The sequence below is a fragment of the Zootoca vivipara genome, chromosome 2 (assembly GCF_963506605.1).
Source record: "Zootoca vivipara chromosome 2, rZooViv1.1, whole genome shotgun sequence".
NCBI classification, from domain to species: domain Eukaryota; kingdom Metazoa; phylum Chordata; class Lepidosauria; order Squamata; family Lacertidae; genus Zootoca; species Zootoca vivipara.
The window spans coordinates 115,045,825-115,068,936 of NC_083277.1; the positions used below are offsets into that span (position 1 = coordinate 115,045,825).

A 23,112-nucleotide genomic window follows, 5' to 3' on the forward strand; every position below is an offset into this window, starting at 1 on the left:
ACTGCTGATTCAGGAATATGAAGCAGGCAATTCAGAATGATAAAACTTTGAAAATATTTAAAATTTGCTTTGTGAATTTTTAGATACCAGTGCATACTTGTACATTTTTCAGTATCCCTGGTAAAATTAACCTCTATCTCAGATACTCTACCATTTATGAACAGAGTTCCTGCCTTTAACATGGAACCGGTGCAGCGGCGCACGACACACTGGCACAAGGCTTAGGAGCACGGTGTGATTTTGTTAGTTAAGTTTTGTTAGCAGCGCACTCATCATAATGAAAGGGAAAAGAAATATATACACAGTAACATGCATCTTAACACTCACAACATATACAGTGTGCTAAAATGGTTCAAATTTATACCGGTAATAAAACAATCCAACCAGGTTCATAAATAGACCAATAAGACGCTTCATATAGAATGCCAGTCAAAGTAGTAGGCAACTTAGAAAATGACATAAAGGTAAGTTTTAGCCATTACCATTAGGAGCTGGGACCGAGCAACGGGCGCTCACCCCGTCACAGGGATTCGAACAGCTGACCTTCTGATCAGCAAGCCCTAGGCTCAGTGGTTTAACCCACAGCGCCACCTGGGTCCCTGGGTTTCAAGTAAACTAGTGTTCTCCAAATAGTAAGCAGGTTCTTTAGGGTGGTATTATGGGTAATGTAGAGGGACCCAGGTGGCGCTGTGGTTAAACCACTGAGCCTAGGGCTTGCTGATCAGAAGGTCGGCGGTTCGAATCCCTGTGACGGGGTGAGCTCCCGTTGCTTGGTCCCAGCTCCTGCCAACCTAGCAGTTCGAAAGCACGTCAAAATGCAAGTAGATAAATAGGAACCGCTACAGCGGGAAGGTAAACGGCGTTTCCATGTGCTGCTCTGGTTTGCCAGAAGCGGCTTCGTCATGCTGGCCACATGACCTGGAAGCTATACGCCGGCTCCCTCGGCCAATAATGCGAGATGAGCGCGCAACCCCAGAGTCGGTCACGACTGGACCTAATGGTCAGGGGTCCCTTTACCCTTTACCTTTATGGGTAATGTAGATGGATTGAGGATTAAATCCGTGACCCCATACAGTTCTGCCCCTCATGTGCCTGTCTTGCAATCGTGTATTTGTGATTTTGACTGTAAAACCCGCACTGGGTACTCATCCAAGAGCCTCTGAGCAGTTCTTGAGAAAATCCTATTCCTCAACCTATTCTCTGTCCCCCCCCTCCAAATGGATAAGATTTTAAACAGGCAGACAGTGTCTGCAAGTGGATGTTGTGGCTCTTTTGCCACCTGAGCCCATTCATGTTGGCAGGCCCTCTCCAAAGGAAATCTGCTTTTATATAAAAGCCCAAAGGGTTCTCTTGATTATATGGGAAAGCCAAATTAGATCCCAGATTTGGTGACATGGCAGCATGGTTAGAGCAGGAGCCCTGCAAATTTGACCACATGATGCCTAGCAGCACAGGTAGGGCAATGGGACAGGGACTCGGCTTCCAGCTGATTGTCGCCCTTCCTGTAATTGCTTTTCCCTTTCTATTTCCTTTCAGGAGGCTTTAATTGGTTGAATGCAGTGGGAGGATCACACCGGGAAGAGGGGACCGAGGTCCTATTCATGGTTAGTGACCCTTTCATGCTTTCAATCTTTAGAGCTTCCTGATTTTTGGTGAGTTTTGAATGATTTGCTTGCCCCTTTTTTTAGAAAAGGGAGAGATTTATGGGATGCCATGAATCTCCTGTGGCTTAAAAATGTATATATCCCATTTTTCAAAATCTGGTTATACTGAGAAAATCATCCAGATTCATATAGAGGTACTGATCCTAGGCAGCAGAAGAATCGGAACAGAATTAATCCTAATTATTTAAGGAGTCTCAGTTATTTAAGGTAGCCAGGCTAGGATAGATACTTTTCTGCCTAAGACCCCTCCCCCCCCAAAAGAACTGCTAAAAGATCAGAGTGGACAATACTAGGATAGATGGACTAATGGTGTGATTTGATATTATGCTGCTTCATATGTAAATATAATTTCCGCCCTTAATTAGTTATGCCACCCATGCCTTCTTCCGATGTAGAGAATCGAGAAGTATGCTTTGTTATGTAAAAACGTGGCAAAAATGATTAGCCCATGTTTGCTCAGAATTAGATCAGACATGGACAAGAAGTGAAATATGAAGCAGGTGTGTGAGTCCTTTTTAAGTTTCTCTCCTAATATACAAAGGAAGATGCAGAGGGATGTGTATACAAGATATAGGTACATCTCTTCAGAGACCATCTGTAGTGCTTTGGCATATAGCTAGTGTCCTTGTCACCTTCAAAATATTTGTATGCTGTTCAGCAGAAAATATTCCTTGAGGGAATCCCAACTTCCGAGTTAAGAGGTTGTTGAAACTATATAATCCTATGTAGTTTATAAATTTATATAATTATCATTTATAAAATGATATAAGCCTTTGGCTAGGTTCCCAAAGCACCCCCCCCCAATATGATATATATATGTGCTTTTCTATCTTGAGAAATTTCTTACAGAGAAGTTGACATTTTTCAGAATATCAATTTGATACCAAAGTCTTAAGTGTATTCAGTTTCATTTCCAAATAATGTTATTGCTTATACTCCTGCTATACCTAAGGAGCTGTCTCTTTCATGCCTCTTTAGAAATATAAAAAGGGACCCACCCCCTCAAAATACCGTAGGCCAACCAATACAACTTGTGGGAATCCAGTGGATTTTTTTTTCCTTTGGGCCACAGACTCCTATGCCATATCACAGGCTGCTTTTGAGACTCTCCTCTGTTTCAGAAGTGGCTTGCCATATATCATGGGGGCTGCAGCTCAAGTAAAAGCCCCCAGTCTTGTTGGGTACCCAGGACTAGTTGCATGGTTCTTGAGCAAAGAACCATGAGAATATGAGCGCTTGAAAAGATACTATGAGTGAGATATCAGGCTGTGTAGAAGGGAAGGGCCAATAGACAGGAGGAAATTATTGTGTACAGTGGTGCCTCGCTAGACAAATTTAATTCGTTCCACGGGTCTTTTCTTATAACGAAAAATTTGTCTAGCAAATCCCATAGGAATGCATTGTATTTTTTTGCATTTTTTTTTTGCCCATAGGAACGCATTAATTGAATTTCAATGCATTCCTATGGGAAACCGCGATTCGCTAGACAATTTTTTCATAAAACGAATTCGTCTAGCGAGGCAACCTCCACTCGAAAAATATTTTCGTTAAGCGGAAATTTCGTTAAGCAGGGCATTCGTTAAGCGAGGCACCACTGTATTATGTGTTGTGTGTAAGCAGCTGAGTTTGTTTTTATATACCAGGGTGACAGTTACATACATCTGGAATAAGAAGCAGTGGGGAGGGGGTTATGGCTGCAGCCAGGTCTTTCATCCAACAGGGGAATGCATAAGAGGAAAAAAACCAAAGTGATTGGGAACTCTTTGCTTTAGAAACAAGGTACAATATATTAACAGGAAGAATGAGCAGCAGTTGAAATTGACTATCAAGAGGGCAGTGAACTCAGATACATAGAAGTGATGTATTAGGCCATTTCTGACTTACCTCAATAACCAGAACATTGCCATTTCATTGGACTATAATCTTTATGGGATTTAGGGGAAGTGGTAGGAAAAGGGTTCCAGAAAACTGCTGTAGCCAATAGCAAGCTATTGGAAAGTTTATTCTTTTTAACATTGGGGGGATGTGGACCTGCTCTGTTATGGTATTTATCCTACTGGGGCTGCTTGACCTCGTGTTAAATGCTAGACCCTAGTAGCTTATCTCAAAGGGGAAGGTTTGAAACTCTCTAGAGGCACCTGAAAGTAGATAATACTTAGCTCAGCTGTAAGATGTAACCAGACCTTGTTACTGTTGTAAACTACCACATAAATTTAGCTGAAACTGATAGTAAGCTGTCCATCCTTTTCTCAATGTAATAAAATACTTGATATGTGTGCACATACTGTGGAATGGTTGCATAACATTGCTTACTGGTTGTCTGCAAATCCTTCTCATGTCTACATACATGTCCGGGAGATCCTTGCCACATTATCTTTGCCAAGAGTTTCAGTGTGTTTTGTGATCCATTCATATAGGGACCGCTAGTGCAAATATTGCTTAGGATTAGAAATAAAATAAAATACTTGGGCATAGCGATAAGTGCAATGCAGAGTTCATTTTTCAGGGGGCTTTCTTTCCAGAAAAGTAGCACTGTCCCGTCATTTACCCTTTAGTCAGATTCTTGACGTTTTCCACGCCTTTGGTGTTCTGCTGTAGGTGTGCCTTATGATGAATTAGTATGTTAGTGAATTAAAGTCCAGAATTGGGCTAGGAGAAGCAATTCTGAAACTAAAAGTAATTTCCCCTCCAAAATTAATTCCTTAATTCGGTTTTTATCATTTTTTGCTGGTTGTGTACTTTCTAAAAGTGTTTCTTCTTTTCAATCCTCTGCAGGCAGTACCTAAAGCAGGAAAGCTTAGACAAAAAGCGGAAGGAATTTGATACCAATGGCTGGGTGCAGCAGAGTAAACGGAGCCAGGTATTTGGATCCTACATAGCTGACCACATGAGTGTCTGAAATGCTCTTATCCTATATCCACTTTCCTAAACTAATGGTTTGCCTGGCTCTTAAGGTTTTTGAGTGTAACTGTTAGATCAGGGTTGGCCTGGTGATGCAGCTTGCCAAGCCGTTAGCAAAATTGGGCCCCTTTTCTGTCCACTGCAGCGCTGGGCTGAGATGCTTCTTTATTCAGCCCAGTGCTGGGATGAAGAAATTGCTTGACCCTAGCACTCCAGTTAAGCGGTGAGTGATATAAGAGAGATATAAGAGTGTGTGGTCTGTTTATGAGTTTGGGTAGAGCCTGTGTGTGTGTGTGTGTGAGAGAGAGAGAGAGAGAGAGGGAGAGAGAGAGGGAGAGAGAGAGAGCGCTAGCTAGCTGTGTGTAGTGTGGTTGGGTCCATGTGAGTGGCATATGTAGCTCAGGCTTCGCCAACCTTGAATTCTACCCCTTTGGCCATAAAAGGTTAGTCATGCCTGTGTCAAAGAAAATAATGTGTACTGTGAGGAAACGAGATAGTGCTATTTGTTTCATAGATAGAAAGGTGTGATGTGCCTCACACAATCGTCTGTGATTAGAGGTTCTATGCCATGGGTAGGCAAACTAGGGGCCAGATCCGGCCCAATTGCTTTCTAAATCCGGCCTGTGTCCTTTTATTTAAAATGCCCCCCCTCACTCCTCAATAGCGCCTCACTTCTGACAGATAAGACTAAGGCTCCTGAATATTTCCCTTCCTGATCTCACTGCTCTAGCCTTCAGTTGAAAAAGCAGGGGAAATCAGCCAGTGATGGAGAAAAGGGAAGCAAAACAGTATGGAGTGGCTTCTTTGCCAGAGGAGCAAGTTGCAGCAGTTCTCTCATTGTCCTGAGCATGGGTTGAGAAGGGAGCAGGAGTGGGTGCCTCTGATCATACGTACCTGTATAAGCTGTTGGAACTAAGAGTGACTACAAGCATCCAAAGATCTCTGTACATGGGCAGAGCCTGTGACATACAGTGGAACCTCAGTTTACGAATGCGATCCGTTCCACAGAGGCGTTCGTAAACGTAGGCGCTTGCTCCCTGAAGCAGAAGGCATGCTTCTGCGTGTGCACAAAGTGCCAACAGATCACGTCTGCACATCCGACGCCACGGAACCCGGATGTAAACACTCGGGTCTGCGGCATTCGTAAACGGAGGCGTTCGTAAACGGGACTGTTTGTAAACCGAGGTACCACTGTATTTCTGTTCCTATCCTTTTCCTTGTTTGTCAGGATGGAAGTATTCTAGTCTTGCTATCTTTGCCTTCATCTTGGCTGAAATACTGGCTCATTTGTTCCCATTAATTCTGAAGACTCGCTCATGCATGGTGGGGTTCTTTGGGTTTCTTGCACCTTTCATTACCTTGCGCAGTTTATATCATAATTATTTGGTAAAGCTAACATGAGGTTTTTGTCTTCTAAATAGAGAGGGCTGTGTTTGTTTGTCTTTTAAAGGAGATTCCTCAACAGATGAATGGAAGTGACTGTGGGATGTTTGCCTGTAAATATGCTGACTGCATTACCAAAGACAAACCAATCAATTTCACTCAGGTAAGTTGGCTCTCCTGGCTAGTGGGCACTGAATTGGTAGAATGCTAGCTTATATTATCACAGTGCTGTCTTCTAGTCTTAATTGTGCCCAAACAAACTAATTTTTAACCAAGAAAACTGAAGCTCAGTGGCCAGAAGACGGAACACCCAAGTAGATAATTTCCCATATATTTGCTTATCTCGTGCAAGTCAAATTGCAAGATTGTGGTTTTCAATAACATTCTGAACATATAGCTTGTAATAATTGTGCCACAAGAGAGGGAGCTGCATGTGGGCAGTTGTTTTGCTCCCTGTAGCAAGACCCTTAAATTTGGATACAGAGGCTTATGATATGGATAAGCAAGTTATGCCCTATGGTAATTCCAGGACTATAACCTATATTAATGGTCCACAGCTACTTTTATGGTGACTCTTCAGTTTTTTGTTACCTTACCACCAGCATGTTTAAAAAATATGGCACAAGAACCTGTTGGATGATGGCACTGTGTTAGAATTATCTTCATCTATTACCTCTGTTGGAGGTCAAAATTCTCATTCTTCCAACCGCAGGCCAAGTCTGTGTTGCAGAATTAGTGCTTGTAGCAATTGAAAGAAGTGTCACTTATATCTGCTCATGGACAAGCAAAATTGTGGATGTGGGGTTAGGATAACCAGATCAAACTTGAAAAAATAACTTTTCAATGGATTTCAAGATCAGGTGGTACTAGCCCTGGTTTTTGTGTTTAAAAACAGATCACTGGAATATAGCTGTCTCAGTATGAGGCTTGCCCTTTGCCCGTGTATATCAAAGGATTACCTTGTTGTCATTTTAAGCAAGTGTTGATGCTGTTGTGTTTCTTTTGTTAAAGCAACATATGCCTTACTTCCGAAAACGGATGGTCTGGGAGATCCTCCATCGCAAGCTGCTGTGATTTCATGCGAAATGCAAGCCCCTTCAGAGACTGCAAACCCAGGCTATTGCCCTTCTTGGCCATTTCCGAAGTGGGCTGCATGGGTTTCCTGCTGAAGCTTAAAGACTGTGTACAATACATTTTGTGTGGTTTTCTTTTTAAAAAAATAAAAATAAAAAATAAATGAATTATATTTCGTGGAGCAGTGTGCCATGGAACTTTTTCAGAAGCACACTTGCCTTTTTCTCTCTTGGAACCCTGTTTTTTTAACAAGTGACATTTGGAGATGCTGAGGAGTACTGACTTTCACCTTCAGTGAGTTTTCCTCTTTTTACAGTCTCAGTCCTTTCGAAATGGCCAGCTTCTGCAAACAACTTGAAACCTTCCAGGCTTCAACTGTGTGGGGCACTTGTACTATTGTATTGCATTTACCAAGACATGGAGAAAAATGGCTTTCATGGCATTCAGTAAGGGCAGTGCTACATGTTACAATTACTGCAGGTGGTCTTCTGCAGCAAATAAAGTCATGTGGAGGTACAACATGCATGTACATATGTGTCTGGGGAAACCTGATTGTATATATGTGTGTGTGTGTTTCTATAAGTTGCAGAAGAGAACATGGCTACCCCACAGCAGTCATGACATGTTGCATTGCCCTTAGTTCTTTGGTTATTAGGTGGAAATAAAATTGCCTGAGAATGGAAGCTCTGATAGACACCAGCACATGAGAAGCAGCTTGCTACAACATTTTCCATCATGACTGTGACCTTCTCTTCAGTTCTGTAGGATGAGATGGTAAATGAAAGATGAACAATGCCTTTTTTTTTGATGCTCGAGCAGAGGATCTTCCTAGCATTTTAAATCTATTTCTTCTAGTGAATTCTTTTCTAACTCAGAATCCGGAAGCAGCTGCCCACCTGTTGGAAAGATGAGTCATGTGTTGGCAGAGGCACCCTGCACTGAGAGCCTTCGTTTTAGGTGCCTCCTCTATGACCTCATCACACAGTCATGCTGTGTGGATGGAATCTGAAGCAGAGAGAAAGGGTAGAGCTTTGGGTTGTGAGGCACTTCTGGGGCCCTGTGCCCAAATGCCTGGGGTCAGACCCTATAAAATCCAGCATCTCTCCCCATTGACCTGTTATCAGAATTTAAGGAAATCCTGACATTAGGAAGGACTGTTACATTGCATTCTTGATACAGAATAGGATTTGCAAGCCAACTTAAGCAGCTACATGCTTGATGGAATGCTTATCTGACAAGAGGATGGAACAGTTATTGATCGTCAAACCCTTTGTAGAATTTAGGTACAATATGATGTTTAAAGCTTTTTTTATAATAATTGGTAAGCTGTTTTGATACCATATATATATTTATAAACTTTTCTCAATGGTGCAGCAGTGAACAAATAAGTGTCTGGGTTTTAAGCTCTTTTATGTTTCCGTTTAAAACTCCTATAGCTGAATTGAAATCCTGACCTTTCCCCCCCTCCTGCCCTCCACTTTCTGCTTCTGTTCCAGATAGCCATTAATGATGGCAAGTGGAGGACCTCTTCCACTGAGATGCTTCCTCTTCAAATCCTGCTTTTATGTGCTAATGCAGGATAATATACAGAATCTGTTTAGTTTCTCTCTGAAACAAATGTAAGTGGCATTGCCAGCTGCAGCTTGAGATTTAGCAGCAGGCAGAGAGATCTTTTACAGAGCCCAAAGCACTTTGAGTCTCACTGATTGATGTAACTTCTAGTTCAGTATGAGAGGGACTCTATAAACTCTGGTTCACTCAAAGATCTCCAATGCCACTGGCCCATATCACAGCCCACTGTGTGCAACTTCTCTGCAGCCATTTGTTTCAGTGGAGGCCCGCTGTAAGCTCCACTTATTCTGTGACGGCCAAACTCGGCCCTCCAGCTGTTTTGGGACTACAATTCCCACCATCCCTGACCACTGGTCCTGTTAGCTAGGGATGATAGGAGTTGTAGTCCAAAAACAGCTGGAGGGCCAAGTTTGGCCATCACTGACTTATATTAATGGACATCAGCAGATGTGCTTGGTATCTGTACCTGCTGAGGCCAACAAAGGTGAGATGCAGTTGGAATTCAGGTGCAAATTATGTAGGACTACTTACTAAGTTCACATGCCACACATACCTCTTGATGTACCATTTTTTTTAATTCTAAAGAATAAAGCAATGTCCTCTTGTATTTTTGCCATCAGATAGGGAACATTTTATATATTCTTTACCTGTAAACAATAGTTTTGTACAAATTTCATTGCACTTCCTTAAGTCGTGCTCTTCCTAGACAAGTTTGTACCTTTTTTCCTCTATCTGTGGTTTTTTTTATACCAGGCTCTTTGGTGACCCTTTTTCTATGTTTTTTTCCAAGTGATCTGAAATTCTGTATTTTTTTTGTAATGTGTTATTCTTAAATAAACCCAGCTGTTGAAATAATAATTATCCAAAGTCTGGCCTACTGCATCATTTCCCTGCCCTATTTCTATTGTGGGGATCTACATGTTATCAGAAATGAACCCTTGCCAAATTCTTTCCCATCCCTTCCTCTGTAACATGCATTACAACTGACTTAAATTTATTCAGCAAGGTGTTTCCCCTCCCCTGCTCCATATCACTGGTAATATTCAGCAGAATGAAACCAGGACACAAACAACTGCAATACATTTCAGAAAAGAAACAAAGAACTTGGCTCAGGGAAGCCTTTCCAGTGGTGGCCCTTGTGTGTCATCTTGCATTTGAACACAAGGCTGAACAACAAAGAGACAAATAACAAAAACAAAAGCCTATTCAATTATATGTGAAGCTGCCTTTGAAGTTTCAGCTGGTGCTGTTCTTTAGCCAAAGAATGCTTAGAAAAATCTTTATACTGTATTAGTGAAACGTGCACACACAAATGTGTACATTGCTGAAAACAACATACAAAAATGCATTCTATTATGTGAAAATTGCATGCAAAAATCCATTCACTAGGTAACGTTTCCCCCAAAATGCATATATTAATTCATTAGCATATGTAGAAATAGGGCAGATCAAATTTAGGATTGGAAAATTGACAGAGAAACCAATATTGTCAGATTCAGCCATCCCTGACTGCAAGTCATCTAAGATAAATACAGGGTTTTTCTAGAAGCAAGTTGATTTTAGGTGGGGGAAAGCTATGGTAGGTAGACCATTAACATTATTACAGAACAGTGCAATAGTGGGACTTTAAGGAGGCTTGAAGCTATATTGCAGGGTGTGAAGAGGAGACACTGAATTTATTTTGTTCTTGCACTTTTAATATATTTTCCTGCATGCCACTGGCTAGGGATTTTCAGGTCATGTTGACTCTCTCCTCCCTGCAACATTCTCTTCCTAGACACGGGCAAGGCTTTACCTAACCCTTTCCAAGCAACTATTCATTAGCATCTTTAATCTCTGCACACACATGAACAAGCAACTTCTGTAAGTGTACCTTGAGCTGAGCAGACAATATTCCATTGATTCCTTGCCACTACTTCTAACTCTTTCTCGGAGAAAATGGGAACTATTTATCCCATATTCAAAAGAGACCTTGGACACTCTGCAGTGACCATGACATAGGCCACCCAGAACTATTTTGCCTGCCTGCTGATTCACAGGGGATCTGCGTCTGGAGCAAGTGCTAATCTGTATCCACAACTCCCATATGGATTTTTTCTTTCACATACATTTCTTTTTTTCATCATTCAAATATATAAATGATTCACTTCTGAAACACATGCACATTCATATCCTGTTGCAGTGGAAAATTAAAAAAATTCCAGTAGCACCTTAGAGACCAACTAAGTCTGACCTTAGAGACCGACTAATGCATACAAAAGCTTATACCTAGAACAAACTTGGTCTCTAAAGTGCTACTGGACTATTTTTTTATTTCAACTGCGTCAGACCAGCACGGCCAACTACCTGAATCTAGATCCATATCCTGATTTTTGTAACAGGCTTTATATACTGATGTATTTCTTAAGTTCAAAGCAATACAAAATAACATTGAACATTTGAATAACTTGTCTCTTTGCAATATTCAGTAAACAAATTCCAGTTCATTCTCTCTAGAGAATTTAGCATGATGCTTAATCCCACCTTGCTTCACTTCCTGCCATTGGGCTGCTTTATATCAAAAATAATTCTGCAAAATTTGTATTTCCTTCATTGCCTACAGACAAAGTGTCCATAGAAGGAAAGGGACTGACTGACTGTCTTCTGGTGCTTCCACCTTCCCAAAGCAGGGTCCAGCATTGCCACCAGTCTCCAAATGGATTCAATATTGACCTTGACAGAGTATGTTCAAATACAGGGTTAGCCAAATGCCACCGCCAAGGTCTCTTTCCTGGCAACTCTATGAATATGGTACCTGTATGAAGAGCTCCTAAAGTTATGGCCAGCTGTAGGATGCAACGATGGACTTTCTGGTTTTATTCATAGCTTGACAAGCAAAACAACTGTTGCTCTGTACAGAATTCTGGCACACCTAAGTCATATGAATGTACGCCAAGTAAGGTACATCTAGAACACCAGTATTGTCTACTTCTGATTGACAGAGAGCATCCAAGGTCTCAGAACAAGGTCTTCCTTTTCCCCAACTGCTATTATTATTATTATTATTATTATTATTATTATTATTATTATTATTATCATTGGCTTTTTTCAGAGGGAACTCGCCAGAACTTGGTTCTGGAACCTCTCGGGTGTGTGCCATTGCCATTCTAAGAGACAGAGGGAGGCATTCATGTTGACTTCCGGCACCTCGTTTTCTAGCAAAATAGCATTGATTATTACTACTACTGTTGTTGTTGTTGTTACCTAGGGTTGCCATGTTTCAAACAGTAAAATTCTTGGCAAACAAGTGAGGTTCCAACTAAAGAAGAATTACCGGTAGTAATAAGAGAACAAGAAGAACATACATTTAGAGAAGCTTGGAAAACGTTTATTGAATACATGAGGGGAAATTGTGTACACTTGAAAACTTTGGCAACATTAAGATAAATTCAACAGTGTTTTGATGGATGCAATAATGGAATACTGAATGGTTTAGTTTTTGTAAAATATGCTAGGATTTATGATATGCAAAATGAACCATGGAAAGAGAAGAAAGGAAGTCAGTGATATTTTAAGGATGTTTAAATGCCTATTTTAAATGGTAAAACAGAAAATGTAATAAAAAATATATACAAAAACAAAAAACAGTCAACTTCCTAATTTTTTTTTTTAGGAAGACCCCCAAAACCCCCAGCTTTTTGGGCTTTCCCCGCTGCTTTTCCCATCACATTGCCATACATCCTGGTTTTCCTTGTCATTTTGCCGATTCCATGACGCCGTTTTTACAACTGGAAAACCAGGACATGTCAAGAACTTTCCTGACGTATGGCAAGCCTATTGTTGCCAATACCGTATTGTCCATTTCAAAGACGGAGGCTGTTGGCTGTCATTCGATACTTTAGTCACTAGGTGGCTCTGGGCCTAGTAGTTCTTCCAGGGAAGGATCAGAAATAGGAGGGGTTTTTTGTGTGTTTTTGCTGCTGTTATCTGTTACATTCTTGTTAGAGCGAATCTTCCTAACCGATGTGTCACCTGAGCTTTACAAGATGAAGCCGTACAAGAGAAATCTTAAGCTAATATATAGCATTTGCAGGTTATGTGCTTTGAAAAAAGCAGAGTTGAAAATAAAGGGCACACATTTTGGTTTGCCCTTCTTTGAATCTGTGGGAAATAAGAGGCTGATGATTCCCCGCATCTCTGGCCTCCTCCCAATGAAGATGTTAAAACTAAGTCGGAGGACGTGAAAGGGGATATGCGGTCCCCAATTCCTTCTCCCTCGTTGAACCTTGGGGCCTTTCATTTGCTTGTGCTTTCAGAAGCACACCAGACAGTGGGCCCTTTGTCTGAGGGGAAGGCCCGTTCCTTAGCAACCTCGCACCACCGACTTCGAGGGACACGCAGGCAGAAGCACACAGGCCAGCCTGCTCGGAACAGGAATGCGCCCGTCGGTTTGGCGCTGGGAATGCCAGGAATGCAGGCTGTCCTCGCTAAGCCCATGCCCTTGCAAAAGGATCAAAAGGTCATTCAGCTCCTGGGACAGAACGCCTCAGTTTTCCCCAAAGAAATGGCCACATGCCCTACTTCGCTGCAAGCTAAAGAGGGACGGAGACGAGTGCATTGCACCTCAGCGTCTCCTCAGGTTTGTAATGTATCCCAGCAGGCCACCAAAAGGCCAGCTTCATAAATGGTGAACAGCTTCTTTCTCACTCAAGTCCCCATGCAGAAAACCTGGGAATTTGAATTGGACTGGGCGACTAGCCCTGCCTACTGAGTGAATATTATCAACCATATATTTACCTGGACACAATAAAAATGAGGGCAGTGGCATACCCTCCGACATTTCTCCCATGAAAACAGGGACGTACTAGACTATTATTCAGGGACCCAGGTGGCGCTGTGGGTTAAACCACAGAGTCTAGGGCTTGCTGATCAGAAGGTCAGCGGTTCGAATCCCTGTGACGGGGTGAGCTCCCGTTGCTCGGTCCCAGCTCCTGCCAACCTAGCAGTTCGAAAGCACGTCAAAAATGCAAGTAGATAAATAGGAACTGCTACAGTGGTAAGGTAAACGGCGTTTCCATGTGCTGCTCTGGTTTGCCAGAAGCGGCTTAGTCATGCTGGCCACATGACCTTGGCCAATAATGCAAGATGAGCGTGCAACCCCAGAGTCGGTCACGACTGGACCTAATGGTCAGGGGTCCCTTTACCTTTACCTTACTAGACTATTATTATTATTCCCCACCCATCTAACTGGGTTGCTACTCTGGGCGGCTTCCAACATATATAAAAACATAATGAAACAGGAAACAAAACTCCATACCCTCCAACATTTATCCCATGAAAATAGAGACACCTAATAATAATAATAATAATAATAATAATAATAATAATAATATATTTATACCCCATCCATCTGCTAGTTTTCCCAAGCCACTCTCGGCGGCTCCCAACAGAATATTAAAAACACAATAAAACATCAAACATTAAAATCTTCCCTACCCTTCAACATTTCTCAGATGGAAAAAGCTATGTACTAAGGAAAAGCGGGGCATTCCGGGATCAAATCAGAAACTGGGACGGCTTCTGTAAATGCAGGACTGTCCCTGGAAGATAGTGACAGTTGGAGGTCTACCATGGGTTGTTTCCAATACTACTCCGACATTTTGGCTAACTTGCCCTAGGAATGCCCCTACCATTAGGGAGAGTAAGTCTGTTTGTTTTCTCTGTACAGCAGAGCTGGAGAACCTGTTATTTTTCGGCATCCATCTGTCTTGAGAGACAATGGAATGTGCTTCTAGGGGTGAAGTCAAACCACTGGAGAATCACATTGCCTGCTGTGGCTGCAGAGACCGGTAACTCGCAACTGCTGCCTCCCACATTGTTTTTGCGGCATTAGCAGCACCAAAGTGACCTCTCTGAGACCCAAGCCTGGGTAGTGTGTATGGATGCCCTGGGGTGTCCAGATATTATTGGACTCCAACTCCCATCAGTCCTTGCTGGGGCTGATAAGAGTTGAAATCAATTCTGTTCTACAAGAAGCTTATTCAGTTTTTGGTAGTATAGGATGGTATCCATCTAAGTTTTACTCAGGGTAAAAGGTAAAGGGACCCCTGACCATTAGGTCCAGTCATGACCGACTCTGGGGTTGCGGCGCTCTTCTCGCGTTATTGGCCGAGGGAGCCGGCGTACAGCTTCCAGGTCATGTGGCCAGCATGACAAAGCCGCTTCTGGCGAACCAGAGCAGCACACGGAAACACTGTTTACCTTCTTGCTGTAGCAGTACCTATTTTCCTACTACTGTACTTGCACTTTGACGTGCTTTCAAACTGCTACGTTAGCAGGAGCTGGGACCGAACAATGGGAGCTTACCCCGTCGTGGGGATTCAAACCGCCGACCTTCTGATCGGCAAGCCCAAGGCTCTGTGGTTTAACCCACAGCGCCACCCGTGTCAGGGTAGGCCCACTGAAATTAATGAACATGACTAAGTTAGGGCCATGAATTTCAATGGGGCTACTCTGAGTAAAAATTGGTTTAATACCACCCTTTCTTTCTTTCTTTCTTTCTTTCTTTCTTTCTTTCTTTCTTTCTTTCTTTCTTTCTTTCTTTCTTTCTTTCTTTCTTTCTTTCTTTCTTTCTTGCAAGATTGCATGGATGAAAGGGAATGGATTTATGAATGAGCACTTGCAGAAGCGATTCAGGCAGGCAGTAGACTGATGCATCAATCCCTACTTCAGGCACAGCCTAGGCATAACCTTAAATGGATTAGACTCTCCAGTTTTAGCACTGACCTCTAACAGCCAAAAATAAAAGCTGTCACTACCCACTAATTCTACTGAGCACCTAGAAAACGAACCAGGAGCAATCTGCGAAACAATTTCCAACCTCCAAGAACCTATTTTGTTCTACTTCACTATCTTAAACCGAGTGATAAAGTTTTGTGTGTTAACAAGCAAAGAGTATAATCTGAAGGACCCAAGTAGAAATTCCATATATGAATAGTGCAATCCTATGTATATTTACTTATTTTTGGATGGCTGCCTTTATCAGCTACAACATTTGTATCTGAAGGAAATTAGACAAGATGTGAAGCTCAGGTATTCAGAAGTCAAAGGATAATACAGTATATATGACAGGTTTATTATACAATGAACATTGAAATGTCAATAAATCTGGCAAAGTATCTAATGAAATATGATCTCTTTAACTCCCGTACTCTGATTTGTCAGCATTTTCAATGCAGGACTTAGATTTAGGTCACCTGAACATGTTCAGAGTGCAACCATAGCATGCAGATGTGGGAATAGGCCTTCCAGGCAAGCTGGAGCCCAAGCACCACTTATTGTTAAAATGAACTGCTGACACTTAATATGGCTGCATTTGTGGAATGTTTCTTCTCTGTGATAGAAGAAGGATATATTCCTGCTTCAGCAGATTTTTTTGGGGGGGGATTTCAACGTTCAGATCTTTAAGGAACTACTATAGTTACCACATTAATTAATTAGGACCAGAATGCATCAGATTTGTGAAGAGGGCTTTTGGAATAAATTCCCATTAAGCTCTTCTGGGCAGTCTTACTGATTTCGAGGGACTTTGGCAACAGAACAGCATATGCTTCGGTGCCCAGCTGCTTGGGAAGACGACTTCAGATGAGATTAGAAGGTTATGAAATGTAAGAAGAATGCCAAGAGGAAAATAATTAGGAATAATCAGAGTCAAATGTTCCCTGGACTGTGTTGAAATTTGCAAGCAGAAAAGAAATCTGGGACAATCAACATAAAACCTGCAGCACATATTTGTTGTGATAATATGCAAAGCACAAATTGAAAGAAAACAGCATTTTGAGGGTGAATTGCTTTGGACTTTTCTTACACCTGAACTGATGACCTCTGCTAGAGTTTCAGCTGTTTCAGATATACAAGCCCTATGTAGCTGAAATGCAAGTGATGTCTTCCATGTGTGAATCAGCTGTCTGAGATTTAGATCTGCAGGCTATCACAGTGCTGGGTTACCCATTAAGCAAACTAGGGATTACCAACATAGAGCGCATTGCAGTAGTCCAAGCGGGAGATAACCAGCTTATGTACCACTCTGGCGAGTGCGCAGGCAAGTAGGGTCTCAGTCGGTGTACCAAATGGAGCTGGTAGACAGCCGCCCTGGACACAGAATTGACCCGTGCCTCCATAAAGGTAAAGGGACCCCTGACCATTAGGTCCAGTCGCAGACGACTCTGGGGTTGTGGTGCTCATCTCGCTTTACTGGCCGAGGGAGCCGGTGTACAGCTTCCAGGTCATGTGGCCAGCATGACTAAGCCGCTTCTGGCAAACCAGAGCAGCACACGGAAACGCCGTTTACCTTCCCGCCGCAGCAGTATCTATTTATCTACTTGCACTGTGTGCTTTCAAACTGCTAGGTTGACAGGAACAGGGACCAAGCAACGCGGGCTCACCCCGACATGACTCCCAGGCTGCGCACCTGGTCCTTTAGGGGCACAGTTATCCCATTCAGGACCAGGAAGTCCCCCACACCTGCCCGTCTCCTGTCACCCAGAAACTTGCTGGCCCTTATTGACTTATATTACTCCTCCTGATTGTACCAGTTGACCTCAAATGCCCATTTGCCTTTTGGGTCTGATTATCTTCCAATATATTAAATTGTAACCATAGTTTAATGTATTTTTATTTGTTTATTTTTAAAAAAACTAATCCCATTCTATTATCTTTGATATGGACTTTTAAAAAAATTAATAATTCAGATGTGATGTAAAATATTGTGTTTGATGGATTAAGTGGTGTTTTTTTTTAAAAAAAGAAGTAGGTATTCTTTATTCCTCCCTCTTTTTGTTTTTCTGTATATACTAAAACTATTATACAAGTTCATGGGGCTTTTTTTGGGGGGGGGACCAATTATGGGCATTGCAGCCCAGCAACATTGGAAGGGCGGAAAGGCTGCTGATTATTATTGTATAGCTTGTTTTGCTCCCTCCCTGCCTCATCTTTCTCTTCTTTAAAAAAAATCTAAACAAAATATGAGCAATAAAAACCCTTCAGTACCACCCTGAATTGGAAGAAGTACAGTATTATCATCATTTTATTATCCTGTTTCTTTGCCTAATGAAAACAAGGCAGGTAAAACCAGAGATTTGTACAACCAGCCACCATGGTATATCTGCCAGTCAGACCTGGCTTTGTCAAATGCCGCGAATTCTACAACACAATCACTAATCACATTTCTGAAGAAATCCCCATGTGGATGGGACCAGCTCTAGGAAATCCTGTAGCAAATTACCCTGACCATCCAATGAGCAACCCCCTTGTGGGCATTTACTTTAGAGAAAGCTAATGAAATCTCCAATTCCCTGCCTTGGTTTAGAAGACCTTATGCTATCTGATGCAGCAAAATGCATTCCAGATTCCCAGGATGCCAAAGTACACATCCTGCTCTCCTTCCCTTCTCTCCTTCCTCCTCTTGCCACCAGCCAGCCACCTTCTCTCTCGTTCAGGGTGGAATCTTGTTGTCTCATTCAACCTCACTAATTTCCAGTAAGCCCAGTCACCATTGAAGCCACGGGACCCTGTTTGAGCATAAGCTGTCTCAGACTGGCCTCTCACAGCTCTGGCTAGTTTGCATCCCCCCACCCCCCCGCCAGCTTTCCTTAGCCTACTGTGCAAAAATAGAAGGGCAGCTTTGTGTGAGGTCACCAGGCTGACACAAGGAAGTCTATCAGGACGGACGACGGCATTCCAGTTGCCAGCTATTTGGACCTTTTCCATTGTAAATACATTCCCTTTGGGAATTTCACTCCCCTCTTTTTCTCTCAAAGGGGTTGGAATCTAAATGCATAGGAAAGGGGCAGACTGGCTTGCTTGCTTTAGTGTTGGAGCAAAGTAAGAGAGAGATTTCAAGTTGGTCAGACAGATTATTATCAGAGCGAAATAACAGTTGTGGTTTGAAATATTTGTTGCTATTAATTTGAAACATAAAATGTAGAAGTTCACAGTACAGACAAGATATTTTAGCCTTTGTGGACTTATTTAAAAACCCAGGAACTTGCCAAAATAGGTAGATATATGTTACAAAAGTACAGGTGCAGCTCATTGTGACTTACATTGCCTCATTATGCATGATCTAGCTTTCTTTTGTGCCTTGCTCCCACCCCCCCACCCCCGCAGGACCAATTGCAGTCATCAGCAGTCGTTAACAGCCATCAACAGGTTCACCACTCCTATCAGCCCATCACCCATTCCCACCCCCCACCCCACCCTCTGAATATAAATAAGGGTCTGGTTGATTCTGTTTCAGTGTATCTGACGAAGTGTGCATGCACATGAAAGCTCATACCAAAATAAAAACTTAGTTGGTCTTTAAGGTGCTACTGAAGGAATTTTTTTATTTTGCATTAACCATTCAGATATCTTACAAAGGAACTCCAAAGAAAAATATGATCTTTTCATAATTGATTCTGTCAGTTATGCACATATATTTTTTCATTTTTACTAATGTAGCTATCAGGCTATGTGGCGTGATGAATTACAAGTTCAAAGGCTTCCGTTGTTTATGTTATTAGTTGATACTTAGGGGGCTTAAAAAGAATGCCCCAAACTTAATGAATATGTACGGTAAACATAGTACTTAATAACCTTACAGATGTGTACTTTTAATCTTACAGTACAAAAAAGAGTCTGCTCTCTCTGGAAGAAGGCCCATCCCCCCCTCCTCAAAGTAGAGCTTTTTTAGCTTGGGGGGAAGAAGGGAGGGTGTAATAGGGAGCACAGGGTATGGCTATAATCCAAATCACTTTTTTTTTTATGAGCAGAGGACAGGCATTCCCCTTTTGAGCTTCCCCCTCTCAAATACTTATCCCATTATCTGAAATTCCATTCCATGGTGATTTCCATGCAGTTGTAGATGCTGGCTGAGGATACATACAGCCCAGAGAATGAATGCAGGAGCTAATCTCTGCTTCTTCACATTTTTACCCCTTCCCCTTTTTTTGCTTTTATTTTAGGTACTCTCTCCCTGAAGCATCATGACGCTTAACAAAAGTTGGTCTCAGTGCCGTTCCTTTCCTTTGCTGTGCTTCCTGCTTACAGAGCAGCTGTTTCCAAACAGTGCCCAGTGAGAGAGGCTGAGGTATGTCTTGAAAAATTGCATGCGCATGTTAGATGCTCGGTCAGTGCCCATCAGAGTGGGGTAAGCCTATGCAGCCTGCCTTCCATCTGCCAGAATACAGGCAGTGACAAAATCATTCAAGACAGAGGCTATGGACTGGGGAGAAATTAGATTCAGTTCACGTTTAAAGACAAACTGTACATAATCTGTACTTTCTGAAAAAAAGATGTGAACTGAAATGTTCAAAATTTCACGGTGCTGTCCCCCCCCCCTTTAATTGCAAGCTGATGTGAAAATGTGGAGAGCTGTGGTTTTGATCAGGAAAATTAAAAATGGAGAGAAACCAAAACCAACAGATTCCCCTATCCCTAGTCTTGCTTCCCATGGAACACCATCACCATTGCCTAGAGAACATGGTCCCATCCCTCTCTGACTGGTGAAAGGAAACCTGGAGGCAGTATTAAATGGCCTTTTCCTGATTTGAAAGGAAACTTGTTTGCCTATTGTTTTGGGTTCCGATCAAGACAAATATATATGTATCTTTCTGAGCGGAAGAGTGAAGTGAGCCTCTGCTTTGAGTCCTGCCTATCAATGTCAGCTTTGCATCTAATGGGCTCTTCTGTGCCCACTAGCCAGTCAGGTTGGCAGTACTGCATGCCCCTGTCCTCATGCCAAGCTAAGCTGATTTCCCAGCATCGCACACCCCAGCTGTGTGCCTGCCTGCAGTGCCAGCCATACTGGCCTTCATCCTTCGTTAATGAGGTGGGGCTGCTTCTTTAAATATTATTCTGTTTGAGCTTCCTGCCACTCTGTGGTACAGCCAGTGGCTTTCTCTCTTCACTTGGCTATTTATGGTGTCCATAATATTAACAGTAATTCACTGGCCTATGTTTGGGGCTGTTTATCTTCCTCTGGGCAGCTAAGGCAGGGATTATAGGAAGCCTTTCACACGCCTCGCGCTACAGATCCTACATATTTTCCTTTGGTTCTAGGGGTTCTGTATGTTTTGTTCATCAGTAAGTCAACAGCTGGTGACAGGCAATGGGCGCTGGAGTGGCTGACGTCCCCTTCCTCCCGTTAAGGTACCACAATGACACCTGCTTGTTTGTGGGGTGAAGGAGAGGAGGGGCACAAGGAATTCAGTTGTGGGTCAGGTGTGTGGGTGCTTCTTTGTCTCAGCTTTATCTAGCAGTCCACTATAAATATCACATCTTCAAATCTCCTCTCACACTGAGAGGAGGCATCTTAGCCAGTGGTTGTTAGGCAACCACAAAATGGGTCTTTCTGGCACAGCACAGATGGAACACCATACCACCCTACCACAAAGCAAGTCCACTGCTGCTACAGCAAATCTCCGAAGAAAGGCAAACTTCCACGTGGAAATTCATTGTGGATTCAGTGCCGCTGCAAGTTTCACACTGTGCTGTCCTCATGAAAATGCCACCTGATATTCCCTCTATCTCATTTAATCCAGATTTACCGTTCCCCCCTTCTTCTTCTTCTTCTTCTTCTTCTTCTTCTTCTTCTTCTTCTTCTTCTTCTTCTTCTTCTTCTTCTTCTTCTTCTTCTTCTTCTTCTTCTTCTTCTTCTTCTTCTTCTTCTTCTTCTTCTTCCATAACAGATTTTCAGCAGAAACAGTAAATCCAAATGAAATGGGAAATTTTTCAATGAGGACGATGCAAACCCTGCATGCATGAACACCACTGAATTGGCAATAAACTGCCATGCCAAGGCACCTGCCTTTTGTTTATGTACCACAAAATTCAGCTCGGCCTTCTCTGCCTCTTCCCTCCAACCTGCACCTTCTATTGTTTTCTTAGCACACACAGATCTCAGTTATCTTGACAAACCTGCCTCCTACCCATTCAGAACACATAAGCAAGTTCCACCTCCTCTCCTGCTATTCTAAGCAGTCGGCCAGCAATATCTGTAACAAAAGGAAGGTACCTGGTTAGTAGGTTTAGTACAGTGTTTCCCAAACTTGGGATTCCAGCCGTTTTCAGACTACAATTCCCATCATCACTGGTCCTGATAGCTAGGGATGATGTGAGTTGTAGTCCAAAAACAGCTGGAGACCCAAGTTTGGGAAACACTGGTTTAGTACCTGGTTAGTCCTGGCTAGTAGGTTCGACCAACTTTCAGCAGCCTTTATGGACCTCTTAACTTTCTCCTATGCAAATCTCCAAATTTTCAATGATGTAATATCAGCCAGAAATTAGAATGACAGTAGCTTGAATGCTCACCAGGTGACCTTCCTAATAGTATTAGTTTTGGGGAAAATGCATGTACAGTCATACCTCATGTTACGTCCGCTTCACGATGTGCCTTTTCAGGGTACAGACGCGCCGAAGCCAGAAGTCCCAGAACAGGTTCTTCCGGGTTCGGTGCGCGTGCATGCGCAGAAGCACTAAATCGCACTTTGCACATGTGCAGAAGTGCCAAATTATGTCACGCGCCTGCGCAGACGCAGCGCTTCAGGATGTGGCCTTTTCATGTTGCGAACGGGCCTCCGGAACGGATCCCATTCGCAACCACTGTACTGGTGAAAACAACAGGCAAAATGCGTTAAATTGAGGAAAACTGATTTGCAAAAATACGGATGTTAGGCAAAATTGCCAAAAAGGGTATACAGTGATGAATTTTTATGAGGACTTGAAAAAAAATCAAAATGTTTCAAAATGTGGAGAACTGAATTTAAGATTGTAAACATGAGAAACTGAAATGGACAAGGGTTGCCCATATCTATTAAAGATACACCAGTACAAACAACACCACTTTGGGATGTGGAGATTCAGGTGCTTCCACATAGAAATAAGCCCAGTTTTGCACATGCAAACCTACCTGAAGATGGGCTGCGATAGGTAACTTGATGACAGCTTTCCCTAGGCCAAGGCCCACTCACCAAACTCCCCATTAATGACATTACACCTTCTACAAACAGGCGTTAACGCATAGGCATGAATAGATTCTCTGTTACATGCCTCAATCATTTATTTAACCTCCGAGGTGGCTTTGCCTCATCCCCCCGGCAGAAAGCAGAACAAAATGCTTTCTATTTATATTTCCTCCCAGACACAGGCTTCCTTGTCTCCTTGGCTTTGCCTTTGACACTATTACACACTGCTCGATTTTGCTGTCACTAGGGCGCACCAGTGCAAACGGACAGAAACTGAGTTAGGGCAGCGTAACATTGGCACACACGAGACCCAAATCCATCCCATGATGCTAAATAAAGCATGAATGGAGGAAACCGCACGTAGGTAACCACAGACTTCCCTCCCCCTTGAATTCTCAGACCCAGAAATGTTTTGCACGTGCAGAAGCTGTATTGTCTCTTGGTTTTTAAGACAGGGGGTTTCCTAGACTTTCTCTGTACCAGGGGGTGGTGGGTGGGTGGTAGACAGCCTTAGGTAGGGCCTGGTTGAGACCCGC

General features: G+C 42.7%; 1 protein-coding gene across 5 annotated transcripts in view; it reads left to right on the plus strand.

The window, feature by feature from the left end:
• SENP1 (SUMO specific peptidase 1) overlaps nt 1–9,455 on the plus strand; it is a 43,885-nt gene extending 34,430 nt beyond the window's left edge. For 4 of the 5 annotated variants that reach the window (XM_060272094.1, XM_060272095.1, XM_060272093.1 and 1 more), the window contains 3 exons: nt 4,440–4,524; nt 6,016–6,111; nt 6,960–9,455. In XM_060272094.1, the coding sequence (XP_060128077.1) occupies nt 4,440–4,524; nt 6,016–6,111; nt 6,960–7,022 (244 nt within the window). In that variant the 3' untranslated portion in view covers nt 7,023–9,455. Of the gene's footprint in view, nt 1–1,536; nt 1,605–4,439; nt 4,525–6,015; nt 6,112–6,959 lie in introns of those variants that run through there. The other variant, XR_009557225.1, reaches the window with a different exon arrangement.
• The last annotated feature ends 13,657 nt before the right edge of the window (nt 9,456–23,112 follow it).